This window comes from Platichthys flesus, chromosome 14, assembly GCF_949316205.1.
Source record: "Platichthys flesus chromosome 14, fPlaFle2.1, whole genome shotgun sequence".
Lineage (NCBI taxonomy): Eukaryota > Metazoa > Chordata > Actinopteri > Pleuronectiformes > Pleuronectidae > Platichthys > Platichthys flesus.
In genome coordinates, this window is record NC_084958.1 from 12,054,667 (window position 1) to 12,069,252 (window position 14,586).

Consider the following 14,586-nt stretch of genomic DNA (forward strand, 5'->3'; position numbering starts at 1 on the left):
CATGTTTTAAGACTAATTAACTCGAACTAAATTGTAACCCAAACTAAAACAATAAGTGGTTCATTCCTGTTTGTTTTTATTAAATAAACAAAATCGTATTCATTATCAAAGAGATTAATCATAATCAAAATAACCTCTGCTGTAGAACCACATCGACGTAAGAAGCTGAATTACAAGCAAACACGGATCTGATGATTAACCCCATTTGAAGGAGGAGGAGGAGGAATAAAACAACACGGCTGACATTTATTTTTCCTCCGTATATTTGTGGTGTCCGTCAGTCATGTGCTACAGGTCAGAGCCTGACCGCTGAAACCAGCGCACACCACCGTTTCTGTTTAGGAAACAGCGCAGAGTGGGAATGAAGGAATCGATGATCAATATATCGAACGCAGCGATCAATTTCTGAACTTTAGGGGAAACAGCTTAATCACGGAGCTTTATGACAACCAGAAATAACAGTCTGTGTAAATGTTCCTCTTTAATTTATGGGCTGCACTTCGGTAAAATGTTGTTCGGCGCATGACAATATTTATATTTGTGATTAAATTCTAGCAAATAAAATTAAAGAAGCTGTAATAAGAGCATTGAGTTCTGTTTAGTATATTTTGGGAGTATTTTGTGTGGGAGGACATGAGGCCTATAGCTCAAAGAGGACTCAATACTTGACGAACGCGTGTGTGTGTTTCCGTTTCTCCTCACTAATGTTCTTTATTTCCTAAAAACCACAAGGACTTAAATAATAACCTGTGATTAAATAAATAATCGTGATTTAATTGAAGATTTTATTTGAAAATTACAATTTTGAATTATAAAAAAAAGTAATATGCAGCAGTAAAACTTCTTCATGTTTGCACAGTGTAAATGTATTACAACCGCTTGTCTGTAAGTTTCAAAACATATTTTTTATAGCTCTATTTTTGTATTTCGTTGACCTTTGAGTCAAAGACAGAATCTGCAATTCCCCCTTAATGTTTAATAATCTAACTTAATAATAGCCTACGTAGTGAAATAATTGTTTTTCTCTCTTTTCGATTATTTCTTTATTTGTCAAAAAAACTAAATAAAAGAGAACCTTTTAAACAGCAATGAAAATTAAGAAGACAAACAGACTATTGACGCAACGAATCGACACAACTGGTTTAAAGCTTCTCAGTTTTCCTTCCTGCACACACACACACAAACACACACACACACACACACACACGCTCACTAAGATAAAAGGTTGCCGTGAGAAGTGAGCGGTTGTTACGTGCATCAATCACAGGCTCTGAGCTCGGTGCTGATGTGTGTCCGTTTGTTTCTGTTTGTTTGTGAGCACACTGATCACAGCAAAAGTACAGAGCATGTGACCGTGTGCAAAATTACAAACAGCAAATATAGTATACAACAAATAATAATAATAGCAATAAACTTAATTTATATAGGACTTTTTAAAAACAGAGCTTACAAAGTGCAAGAAAAGTAAATAAGCCTTTAAGAGAAATAACACATATAAATAATATAAATGTCAGTAAAAGGTAATGTTGTTAATATCATTAGAATCATTACCATTGTTATTATTATTATCATTATAATGGGTAGTAGTATTAATTGTATTGGCTAGTCTACTATATTTTCAGATATCCAAATTATTGATTCAGCACACACTCCAAAATGACGAAACTGTCTCATAAGACGTATCCATCAACTTGCTCGTTTATTTATTCTTTTAAACCTATAGTAACCTATGTCTAAAACAATACTAATATTGAATAATAACAAATATAATATATTGATACAAAATCTCGAGAGTTAATAATTTTGTTGTATATACAAAAAATATTGTACCATATTGACGTACTAAATATTATTTTGTGCAGCCTGAATAAACGCTGTTATGATACAACCACAAACTGAGGCTGGTATCCGGTCTTGGTAAACTTCAAGTGAACCAAACCAGTGCGTCAGTGTCCTTTCAAGTCTGCAGCGTCTGGGATCCTAACTTTGTGACCTCCTGCCTCCCCCCCTCTCTCTAACCGGCCTGCACCACGTCATTAATCTCTGTCAATCAATACTTCGATCAGGTTTATCACTAAGCGCATAAATGCAAAACCATACAGTCCGTGGGAAAACAAAGTTTATCTGTAAGGAACTCCTGCGTCCGGAAACTGATGCTGACTGTATTTTACCCCAAAATTCGCGACGCATATGCAGGGCCATCATCACCTGTCTGTTTCTGTCACACGTTCATAGGCAGCCTGACTAGCACACATGCACACATGCACACACGCTCAGGTATAAATGTGCACGAGGATTTCACTTCTCTCAGAACTAAAATGTAAATACAGGATGGGTTCCAACTGTGAAACATCCCAAGTGGGACGTTGTTTCCAGCTCGTTTTCAGGTGAAGGAAAACTATTAAGAATCCCCTGCTCGTACCCGCCCCACATTTTAAATACACAGAGGCGCGCTCCCTTGCCTCTGACACGTGGCTCAGCCTGCTCCTAGTGGAAGCGCTGTTGGTCCAGAGATGAGATATCGCCCTGGAGAGCTCCCGTCCACAGGAACGCATAAAGCGCAAAGACGCCACGGAGTCGTTCGGTTCTGAGGCTGCATCGGAACAAGAGAACCAATATCTCCACCGCTCCGGATTGATCGGGGAATTTTTAATCAATGGATTGGCGTTCGAACGTAATTTTATCGCTCCAGGAGGGTTAGAGGGTTAGGAGCGAGAGCGCGCGTCGCTGAGTGAGAGACAGGAGCGAGAGACAGGGGGAGAGGGTGGGGAGGGTGGGACTGGGGGGAAATATATCGTTTCAGCCATGGAGCTCACCATGGAGAACATTCACAGCGTCTCCTCGCACTCCCAGGTGGGAGACCTCATGAGCTCTCATCACGCACGGCCGTCTCCGTCCTCCAGCTCCAATAACAGGAATCTGGTCTCGCACGCACCCGGCGCACGGTCAGCCATGGTCACAGGCATGGGCTCGCTCATGGATGGCTCCGGCGGGGATTACCGGACAGACCCGTCCGGGCTCTCCGGTCACCTGCACCCGTCCATCAGCATGTGCGAGAACGGGATGAGCCTCAGCAACACGTACACCACCCTGACGCCCCTGCAGCATCTACCTCCAATATCCACCGTCTCGGATAAGTTTCACCACCCGCACTCGCACCACCACGCTGCCGCCCATCAACGACTCTCTGCCGGGAACGTCAGCGGCAGCTTCACGCTGATGCGGGAGGACCACCGGGGGCTCGCCTCCATGGGCAACCTGTACAGTCACTACCCCAAAGAGATGTCCGTTTCTGGAATGGGCCACGGCTCGCTATCCCCTCTGTCTAGCGGGCTGGGCTCGTTGCACAACTCCCAGCAGCCGCTTTCGGCATACGGTCCGAGTGCGCACCTCTCCGCCGAAACCAAGATGATCTCTCCGGTGACAGGTTTTGAGTCCCACGCCTCCATGCTGTCCAGAAGTGACCAAGATCATCTGGCGAGGAGTTTAGGCGGTCACGGCCACAGCATGATCTCCAACCTCAACGGCATGCACCATCACCCGCACAGTCATCTCCACTCCCAGGTGAACGGCGCGGTGATGCTCGGGGACCGGGATAGGCACGGCCACGGAGCCGGCCAGGGAGTAGCAGGGTCGAACGTTCAAGCGGAGGAGATCAACACAAAGGAGGTAGCTCAGAGGATAACGGCCGAGTTGAAGCGTTACTCCATCCCGCAGGCAATATTCGCCCAGAGGATCTTGAGCCGGTCGCAGGGGACCCTCTCAGACCTCCTAAGGAACCCCAAACCCTGGAGTAAGCTCAAGTCAGGCCGGGAGACCTTCAGGAGGATGTGGAAGTGGCTGCAGGAGCCCGAGTTTCAGCGGATGTCTGCTCTCCGGCTCGCCGGTAAGATACTTCCCTCTCTTAATTAATATTTCACATTACACATAATCAGTCTTAAGTAACAGCCAGCCCCTCCCACCGTTGTTTTTTAAACTATAAACAGGAACTAAAGCAGGTGTCTAAAAGATTCAGTACCACGGACAGCTCCACCGACCAAAATAAAGGGCACAGAGGCACAGCGGCTTCACCACTGAAATGAACTCCCTCTGTGTTTCCTACAACCCGAAACAAACAAGTCTTTACAAAACATAACAGGAGAGCGGGTTTAATTGTAGTTCATTTAGATCTCTGGAGACCAGTGATGTTTATGACTGCTTTGGGCGTGTACATTTGCGTTTAAGCGGGCATCTTAGCTGTTGTTGTCTAAAATCGTAGGTCTATATTTTTGATCGTCACATAGCAAATCGCCATTGATTCACAATAAACCTTGAAAGTTGCCCTCCCTCAACGCCTTCTCTCTCCCCCTCTGTCTCTCTCTGTCGGACCATAAACACAGCCGCGGCGGTGCGACCACTGGGCCAACCAGTTGCGCGCAGGAGAAACGGGGTGACCCCAGGCTGCCTGATCAATACGCCAGTTCCCACTCTCCCTTTTAAATGTGGCACACGGATCGATACTCGTATCGGAGCTGAAAGACGCAATAACCGCACGGTCTCTCCGGCTTTTCATTTAGTACTCTGGTGAAAAAGCTCTAAATTTAGACTCTGTATGATTGCTCCAACTTATTACTATAGTGTGAGGCTTTTACGCACACGCAGACGCGTCCTCCACATGCGTTGTCAGTGGAGACAAAATTCAAATGTGAATTCAAATATCAGCAGAATGTCACTGAATTGATGGATGACGCAGTTATGCAATTGCAGATTAAAAAACTCTACTAAAAGACACAGGTTGTGTTATTGAATATGTAAGTCCAACCCAGGCAATGATCCCTGGATCTGTTTCAAGGCAACGTTAAGCTGCATGAACAGTTGTGATGAAATATTGATTGTAACTGGGACTGGGATTGGTTACAGGGACAAGGTATATGGACAAGGGAATATACAGAAGCTTTGAGTTTTTTTATTATATTTTAGATGCTAAAAAACAAAAACCTTGATGATGAGAAGTAGTAAAACATAAACGCCAATTTTCACTCACAACAGCTGTGAAAAAATGGTTTCATCATCTCAGAAGAATAAATGTCAAATGAATAAATATTCATAGATAAATTATTAAGTTAACACGTAAACATGCCATCGTGATGTTTTGCATTTGATTCATCTCTTAATTCAAGCTCTTATTTTGGAGAACAGCCACACTTTGTTTTGAAGACAGATAGATAGATAGATAGATAGATAGATAGATAGATAGATAGATAGATAGATAGATAGATAGATAGATAGATAGATAGATAGATAGATAGGGATTAGAAGCCAAGGCTGTGAGTGTCATTAATAGTGTAGCTCTGTCCTTTCAGTGTTTGCCTGGCTTTGCACATAGGAGATCAATACGGCTGTTTCCCCCTCCCAACCCCCTTCTCTTCCTCTCCTTGGTGCTCTCCCTCTCTGTTTTTCTTTTTCTCCCTCTCTCTCTCTCGCAAGCATATGAAAATAACATCCACATTTTTTTTTACTGGTTAACCTGGCAACAGGCCGGCAGGTTGTTGGGCTTGAAAATATGAAAAAAGCCAAACAATTAGCAGGAGGGCGATAGGAACATGTTTCATAAAGTCAAACAATGCACACAGCCATTTTCCGCCCTCCCTGCTCCCTCTCTCTCCCCCTGTCTCTCTCTGTCTCTCTCTCTCTCTTATACCAGCTCCATCTTTGATTGCCCATCAAACTTGCTTGTGCCATGAAAGATTAATGCCAGTCTGCCGCTCCTCATGTTTTCTGAAGATTTCAAATGGACCAAATTGGGATGTACAAAACTTCCATCGGCACCCGCTGCTTAAGTGCAAAAGTGGAAAAAAAGCTAAACTGGCGTGTGGAAAAAGAGCTGGAAAAGCTGAGGAGATGCCATTGATTGAGTGAGGGCAGGCGGGTTTGGGCTTTGTGTGAACAGCCAGATAGAGGCAGGGTAGTGAAAGGATCAATACCGACCTTAATAATTGATAAGTATAAGGGAGAAGGAGAGGGGGGAGGAATGAGAGTGGTAGTGTTAGCGCATGTAACAGCATCTTCTAGGTAAGCAAAGTCAGATCTGTGGTTAACAGTGGAGGACCACACACCATGGTATCGCTGCCTAAACAACACGGCTGAGGGCGTGTAAGTGGTTTTGAGGAACGCTGTTTACACCCCAAACATCCTGTGAAATACCGATAGCACAGATCTGACACCATGTGGGGATAGTCTAAACTTACACAGCTGAAAACTCACATCAGAACACAAAGCAAGAAAACAAACCTATCTGGGAATTTGCTGCAAGGAGGTTGTAATATTTATAGTGAAACCTGCAGGGCAGGGAGGCTGATGTGTTAACACCAACATGTGAAGAGCATCTTACAGTAGACAAAGAGCATCAGAGCATCCAGTTGCCTATCGAGTTGTAGTAATGAGTGTTTTCTGCTCATGTCAGCGAATCCTTAAAGCAATCCAAGGTTGTGATGTCATTTGATTTTAAAGGTTGCTATGCTTTATGGGGATTGTAATATGTCTTTATGGAGGCATGCAAACACGTGTGTGTGTGTGTGTGCGTGTGTCTGTGTGAGTGCTTCCACATGCACATATGTGTGACTGGGTTATAGAGTGTGTCTGCACTATACATTGTTCAGGCTTATCTGACTCGTTCTGAATCGGTATTGATTTCCTCTCCTCTGCTCTCTTTGGCTCTCTCATTCTCTCTCTCTCTCTCTCTCTCTCTCTCTCTCTCTCTCTCTCACTCTCACTCTCTCTCACACTCTCTCTCCTTCCCTCCCTCCCTGCTTCCCCCTTCTGGCTCTTCTGGCTCTGAACCAGCATCAGCAAAGCAGATCCTCTGCCTTCAACCGTGATTTCATCGCTGCTCTCTGGTCATCCCTGTCTGTGCAACTGGCATACCTCATCTTGCATAGCCATCACACTGGCACACAGCACGCTCAGTAAATAAGTGTTACCGTGACACGACCTATACAATCTACAGACTTTATAGCATACTCAGTGAACAAGGTTGACATGCAGAAGCATAAACACACTGTAAAACAACCTCCCGCCAAACATTTGAAACATCGTTCTATGTCATGCACCTAATGAAATAAGATATTTGTGGCACTAAATGACCAAGAACCACAGATTCATCTCAGATATGAGATAACAAACATGCATCTTATCTTAATGATAACAGCCTTACTTTATTTTATAAAACATCGGTTAACTATACCTCAATGTCTCACACAGTTTGGTGTTAAATGTAAAGGTTTTCTGAGGATAAAAATAGAACATTTTACAATTTTAACTTTATCATCCTCAAGGGGAAATTTATTACACAGGAAATGGTTTCATTGTTATATTATACAGACTATAGTTCTATGTAGGAGAGACTTTATTGACATAAACACAGACTTATAGACAGTTCATAAAGGCTGAATTTATTTTAGCATATGAGCCTCATTTTAACACCATATCATTAAAAATCCACCTTTCATTTATTAAAAGAGAACATTTCATAAATTTTAGAAATGAAAAATTAGAATTAGAATAAACAATTTGAATTTGTATTAGTTTGTGTATGGCTTCACACGGGCTTACGTTCATATTTCACACAGCAGGCTGTTGGTATTCTGCCCAGGCCTCACATTTCTTTGTATTTCAGCCAAACATTGTTGTCACCATTCTCCGCAAATGAAAGATACCACGATTTTTTTTTACCGAAATGAAGATCAAATTAAATATATCGGAGAAATTTTAACAAATATAGAATCCGTCGCATTTAAATCCCTGTATAAATCGACCGCATCAGCAGCCTGTTGAGACAAAATGCATATTTTGTTTAATATCACACTTTTATCAATTGTTTGAAGCGTTTCAGAAACTAGTTTTTACGAGATTCGTTTAAAAAAGTCGAAACTCCGCATGGCTGACAGAAGCCTGTGCTCTCTGTGGGGAAACGTAATAATAATATGTTGTGATTTCCGTGTTAAACAGAGCAGACATGAGGGGAAGTATGGATCAGCGGAGGTTTTATAGACTGTAGGTGTGCATGTGACAGACTGTGCAGCTGCCCATCACTCGTCTCAACACGACAACACAGGCTTTACATCGACAAAGAAACGAAAGCTTTCAAATAACCCGATCCTGGTCAATGGGGAGTGTTTTAAGGCTGAAGGGACGTTTTGGTTTCACCGCTGCTGTGTGTTCTTGTAATGCGGGTGTGGAGGAGGGGGGGGGGGGGGGGGGGACAATTCGGGCGTCTTTTTTTTCTTCTTTTTTTTTTAAACTTCCCATCCATCAATGGGCCTATAATATGATCAATTGAATCAATAACCGTATCCATCTGAGGGGTGTGATTGACGCCAAACTGTTTCTCGCCTGCAGTAGTCCGTCCAGGGCGGGAGAGGGCCCGTCTCACCGCACACAAAGCCCGATCTCATCCCTCCGTCCAGGCGTCGACTACCACTAGCAGCAGCACGGTGCGGTTAGTTCACCGTCTGCCACCCTTCTCTCTCTCTCTCCCCCCCAACATCCCTCCCTTCATGTGTCATCTGTACACAAACCCTTTAACCTTTTCTGTTTTCTTTAATTGTTAATTGTTAATTGTTAATTGCCCACATCTCAGTTTCATGTGTGTTTAATGTGAACGAGACACTTTATATGCTGCCATGTGACATCCCCAAAACTCTCAAAGAAAGATGGCCAAGCTGGAGTTTGTGGTCCTGTTGTTGTGTAGTTCCGCCGGTTACACACTCTAGCTATATGTTTTTGCAGATAGATGAATTTACAGAAAGCTGCATTCAATCTCATATGTTGAAGAGGGAAAGATTTTCTATGTGAACAGGTCTGTTGTTCTGGAGACAGTGATAATGGACATTTCAATGATTATAGCACTCTTATTTCTGGTAAAAAAAAAAAATTCAATTATAGGGAAGCAATACATGTAGTTGTGAATATGCTATTCGGTAATCAAACTAGTTTGAGGAAACATGAAACATACTGAATGAACACCAGTGGGTTTTGCTTTTGGTTATGAATTCCTCTCACATATTGACATGTGCTGCAATAACAGGCACAAAAAAAAACAACATCCACCCACTCGTCTTCACTAGTAAGTGCACGGTCGGGACAATGGCAGCCACTTAAGTGATAGAGCAGAGCTGCTCTTAAAAGGAGCCACAAGTGCAACTTAACACGCTGCACAGCCAGCGAGTTAATCTTTGGACCCACAAGAGGTCGAGATTAAGCAAAGTGGCAGTTGGCTGATACCTTTAGCATCGTTGACACCAGGGGCGTATGAAAGAGGCGACGTGAGCAAGTGCCACTTGAGACCGCAGAGTCGTCCCCTGCCTTGTCTCTTCAGAAACGCTCATTTGGTAATGAGGCACCTAAAGATAGCCCACAAACGTGTGCTGCTCGTCTCCTGAGGGGTGTCTTTAATGAGCAGCTCCCTCTTTGCCCTTCCCCCTGGTCCTATTCATTGCCGGGGAAGTCCACGGGGCCAGAGGACTCTCATTTGATATGGACCTATTGATTATCTGCAATATGTATTGACCATGCAGGTTCGCAGGCCTTCTGCTAACTCCCCTGGCTTCACTTGGTTAGTGCTGCTGTGGAGGCCTCCGAGCCACGGAGCCGCACTCGGGCTGATGGAATGAGAACCGGAGTGGTGTTGGCATTGTAAAATGGCCGGTAGCGCGAGTTGTTCGAAAACAGGCATTACATATTAAATTATCACTATATTAGCACTAGCATTCAGTCATTACATTAGGGAGTATTGAGTTGGGATGGAGACAGCACTTAAAGAGCCGTGAGGAGATTCTGGCATGGCTGGGCCTGAACCAATTGAATAAACGTTCCATGAAATGGTTCTGAAGTGCAGATCAATCAATATGGGGGGCTATCAATCTGAGGGCAAATTAAAACAATTGAGAAAAACAAGCGGAGTTGAAGAAGTCGACGAGGGATGGAGTGATGTATCAGTAGAAGGCTCTGCTGCTGCAGGGACAAACACGTCACCTCAATGTGCTGCCTTTGGGGTGGGGGGTGTGTGTGGGGGGGGGTGTCTTGTAATTATGCTTTGCTTGCAGTAACAAAGCATGAACAATGGCAATTCAAACACATGCACGCTCACACACAGGCATGCATGCATACACATGTGCACATTTATATTGATCCTCCCCCCCACACCCCCACTCACAGTCAAATCTGTTTACTGCTGTTGTCTAAACCTGCTGTAAAGTCATCAATCATTTGCATACACCACCTCCACACAGGAGCCAGCTTTATTCCCTCTCTTCCCCTTCATCTCATCCCCCCCCCCCCTTTCCTCCTCCACACATGTGCACCAACACATCAGGACTTTGTTTATTTGTCTCACGCACGCCCACAGACCATACCGCGTGCACACGCACACTTTTCTCCATTCTTAATAGCCCCAAATAAAAAACAACCAGGGTCACAGATGAGAGACATCGTTGTGTCCTCCTCCAGAGCTCTCAGACTGGATGACTGCCACATCTCTCTTTTGTTCTTCCACAGATAAACAATTTCTATCTGTCTGTCACGAAGCGCGCTCTTGAGCTATATTACCCAACACACACACACGCACGCACACACACACACACACACACACACATACACACAGGCACGCACGCACGCACGCACACACACACACCTCGGGTCTCGCGGATCGATGGGGATCGATCGGGTGGGGAAGGGAGCCCTGATTACTGGACCACGTGTTCGGGAGAAAACCGCGGAAAATCGATCATTGCAGCTTTTTAGGGCAGCAGAACAGAACAGACTCCCTCCAGTCTCCACAGCCGGGGAGCCGAGCCATCTGACGGTGCATCCAGGCACGGAGGAGCGCTTCTTTGTCAGCATTTCACATCACGCTCCTCCGGTTTCAACACACAGGCCCACAGTGAAAACAATTGACCCCCCCATAGCCTCATTTAGCCCCAGGAGAATTTCATCATTACAGAGTAAAGTTAGTTTCTTAGTGATGATTAAAATATAGAATAAATGAATTACAATATACAACACTAAAATATACAATCAGCACACTTTACAAGTCTGCAGGGTTTAAAAACACATACACACTTTTGTTTGATCTAAGTGTTTCCAAGATGAGTACCCTGTGTCACCATAAGGATGTGGGCCACTTCAGGCAGTGGTGATGCACCTCTGGCCTTGTGGCCCAGACAAAATGGAAAAAGCACATGAAGCTCAAATGTTTTTGACAAACTAGCAGCGTTCTAGGTCAGGTGTTGTCCGTGGTAAATGGTGAATATGGCCCAAATAGCACAAAACTAATACTGGCCAACGTTTATCCCTTTGCTTGACATGGGATATTGCTATGGCTTACTTGAAAAGTGGGAACATTATTAACACAAACACATGACTAGTACTTGTTCCATCTTGGAAACTTGAGCAAAATGACCTTACATAACATAACATTTAATCTAGCTGACGCTTTTATCCAAAGCTACTTAAAATAAGTGCATTCAACCATGACGGTAAAAAAACCACAACAACAAGAATCATGTACGTTCTGATTCTAATTGCATTATTATTATGTGCCACCACAACCTTTTTGCATTGCGGTAGCCACACCACAAGTACACAGCAGGCTCTAAAAAGTGCTCTTCTGTACATAAAGAACATTTGTGTGCAGGGTAAAATTACACTGAATAGTTCAAACAGAATATAAACAATTTAACTCGTGCTTCCTCCACATTGTGGCCATTGCACTGACTGAAAATGATGCTTGTTGTGGTTTTCTAAGTTGTGGTCCATTACCCACCCACTTTATATCACTGATATCTATCTGCTTATAGCTTAGTGCCCTCTGTAAGTTTTTAGATTGATTTCCCATCCTACAGACTGACCTCTGTTTCCCCTTCATGTCACCGCACCGTGAATCTTAAATTATCATCCTCCCCTTTTTTGCCAGCTGTTAACAGACAGGGGACATAAAGAAATTGATCAAAGGAGAGCTCGACATCTGGATGCTGATGTTCAGTTGCTCAAAAATATGCAATTTTGCATCCACACGCTTTATTGTGAGTGTATAGTTCATGTTTGTGGCAAAATGTATGATTTAATTAGTTTGTCTCTTAGGTGTAAAAAATCGAAACAAACAGAGTCTTGAATCTGCGATGTTGGAGAGTACTCGATCACACCGACACAAAGAGCTTTCTCACCAGTTTGCAGCTGCTGTGGACAAACACCTATAGTCCACATTTAAAAGTGAAGAGATGATAAAGACAATCGGCTGTCGAGCAAGTTTCAGATGTCTTTTAATACCATGTGTGAAAAAAGGGATATATAAAAAAAAGTACATGCAACAATTTAAAGGCTAAATTATGCAAAAGCAGCTGTTAGTCTTTGAAGGTGGAGCTGCTTGGGGAGACTGGACTAAGTGAGATTTCATGATTAAATGTCTCAGTTTTCGACTTTCAGAATGTGACCATCTGACATCTTGCTTTCCTTTCTGCCTTTTCACTTTCCACTCTCTCTTTTCTTTCGCCTGCATCCTCTCCCTTCACATTTCACTTTATAAGATCATCATATAGGCATACTTTACATTTGAAAGTAATCAAACCCATTTAAATGAAATATTACATTTCACAGAACATTAAAGATTCATTATATTTCCTATTCAATCTTGCATCCTGTTTCACCCTCTGATTGTTCCCTCACTCAGTTCAATGTCTTCGCGTTATTTTCCTTTAGGTCATCATCAGGCCCCTAAAACATCCAAACCTGACCCATGTTGTCATATGTTGCATCATTTGTTTCTACACTATATGCTCTATTGTGTAACCTTACAGGAGCTTTGAATATCTCAGTAGCAATAAAACTCTCCTCTCCCCCCCCCCCCTTCTCTCTCCAGCATGTAAACGTAAGGAGGAGGACCGAGGACGAGAGCGTAGCCAGGTGCCAAAGAAGCAGCGACTGGTCTTCACCGACCTGCAGCGTCGCACCTTGGTAGCCATCTTCAGAGAGAACCGCCGCCCCTCCAAGGAGATGCAGATCACCATCTCCCAGCAGCTGGGCCTTGAGCTCACCACCGTCTCCAACTTCTTCATGAACTCACGCCGCCGCTGTACGGACCGCTGGGGCACAGAGGAGCTGGGCCACGGGATGCACGGCCACGTGCACACGCCTCACGGAAACGGCAACAACAACAACAACTCACAGATCCAACCCGGTACCTCCTCTGCGTCCACGTTTTCTAAGGCCTGACGGTGTCGGGACAGATTGTTGAACGGATGCACGGGGGATGGAGGGGAGGGGGGGTTTCTCACTGAAGCAATGGGCTGCTACTCTGATCCTGCAGCGCTTTAGAATGTGTACTTCAGATCATCTGATTCATCTGCTCACAGTGCTGAGGACTTGTGCAGATGAATCGGATCTTCTCAATCCTCGTGTTTTCTATGAATTTGAATGTTATTCTCGTAGGGGCCTCACATGCATCTCAATTGTGACCCCTCAAACCAAAGATCCAGTAGCTTTCCACTCGTGGCTCTTCAATAATCCACCTGAAAACCAAAGAAAATCCATCCACCTTCAATCACCAGACTGTGGGCCTGACGGGGGGGGGGGGGGGGGGGGGGCAGGTTTTAAACACACCAAAGAATCACTCATGACAAGGAACCGGTAGCTTAAGACAGCGAGCCTTTAACAGCTGCACGTTGCTCTTCACAAATCAGCCAGAATCAGACAGCACACGTCCCTGTTGGGCCGTGATCAACCACTCGTCATTTCAGTAACGCGCACTGTGGCTGATTGAAAGCTGCGTGTGTGTGTGTGTGTCAATGGCCAGGTCCTTTTGACCCTCTTACCACACACACTTCAATTTAGCAGCTCTGCATCACTGAGTGCGTGTGCCATGCGTGTGCAATGGTCACGTCCTGCATGTGATCCAGGGGTGTAATTCCTCTGCAGTGATTCCCCTGCTCCACTTCAGAGTAACAGCGCACATGCTGTCCGTTCTAACCACCTCTGGACATGTTGAGTGCATGTTGCCGTAGTCTCAACTCACTTCTCAGCAGGCCCACACCACATCACAGCCTGGCACTGCAGATTTCTAGTAGGACACGGGTACCAATACTCGACTCAAGCATTAGTGTAGCCCCGCGGACACCAAACACACAAGTAATCTTTTATACATATAAGAATGTTTATTTCTTAAGACTTGTTGGCTACACATGGCCACAGCCCGTGTAGCCACATGAGAGGGTAATTTCAGGTTTAAGAGGAGAACAATCAAACTGGGACGACGCTCCCCACGTTCCAAAAGGTGTCGTCCCGGAGTGTAGGGAGTAAACGGAGGGGAGGGGGGAGGGGGAGGGGGGGGGGGGGGGGGGTCTGCTCTGTTCTAGTGGCCAAACACAGAGGTCAAACGTCACAATATAGGATCCCGAGTGCCAATGATGTTTGCCTCTTTATGATAATCAGAGAACAGACGCGGCCCGCTCCTTCGCCACGGGCCCCACTGTGTCTGGCCTGCGTCATTACAACTTTCAGACTGCGAGCACTATACGGGCGTGTAGCCTGTCCCATACCTCAGAACCAAACATTGAC

General features: G+C 44.6%; 1 protein-coding gene across 1 annotated transcript; it reads left to right on the forward strand.

Annotated features, from left to right (window-relative positions):
• The first annotated feature begins 2,805 nt into the window (after positions 1–2,805).
• onecut3b (one cut homeobox 3b) lies at positions 2,806–13,259 on the forward strand. Its single transcript, XM_062404947.1, has 2 exons — positions 2,806–3,886; positions 12,893–13,259. The coding sequence occupies exons 1-2, from the start codon at positions 2,806–2,808 to the stop codon at positions 13,243–13,245; spliced, it is 1,434 nt and encodes a 477-aa protein (XP_062260931.1). The 3' UTR covers positions 13,246–13,259.
• Positions 13,260–14,586: the final 1,327 nt, after the last annotated feature.

Coding starts and splice junctions, on each gene's coding strand:
- onecut3b (XM_062404947.1), top strand. CDS start 2,806: ATGGAGCTCACCATGGAGAACATTCACAGCGTCTCCTCGCACTCCCAG. Junction 3,887..12,892: donor GTCTGCTCTCCGGCTCGCCG/GTAAGATACTTC, acceptor TTCTCTCTCCAG/CATGTAAACGTAAGGAGGAG.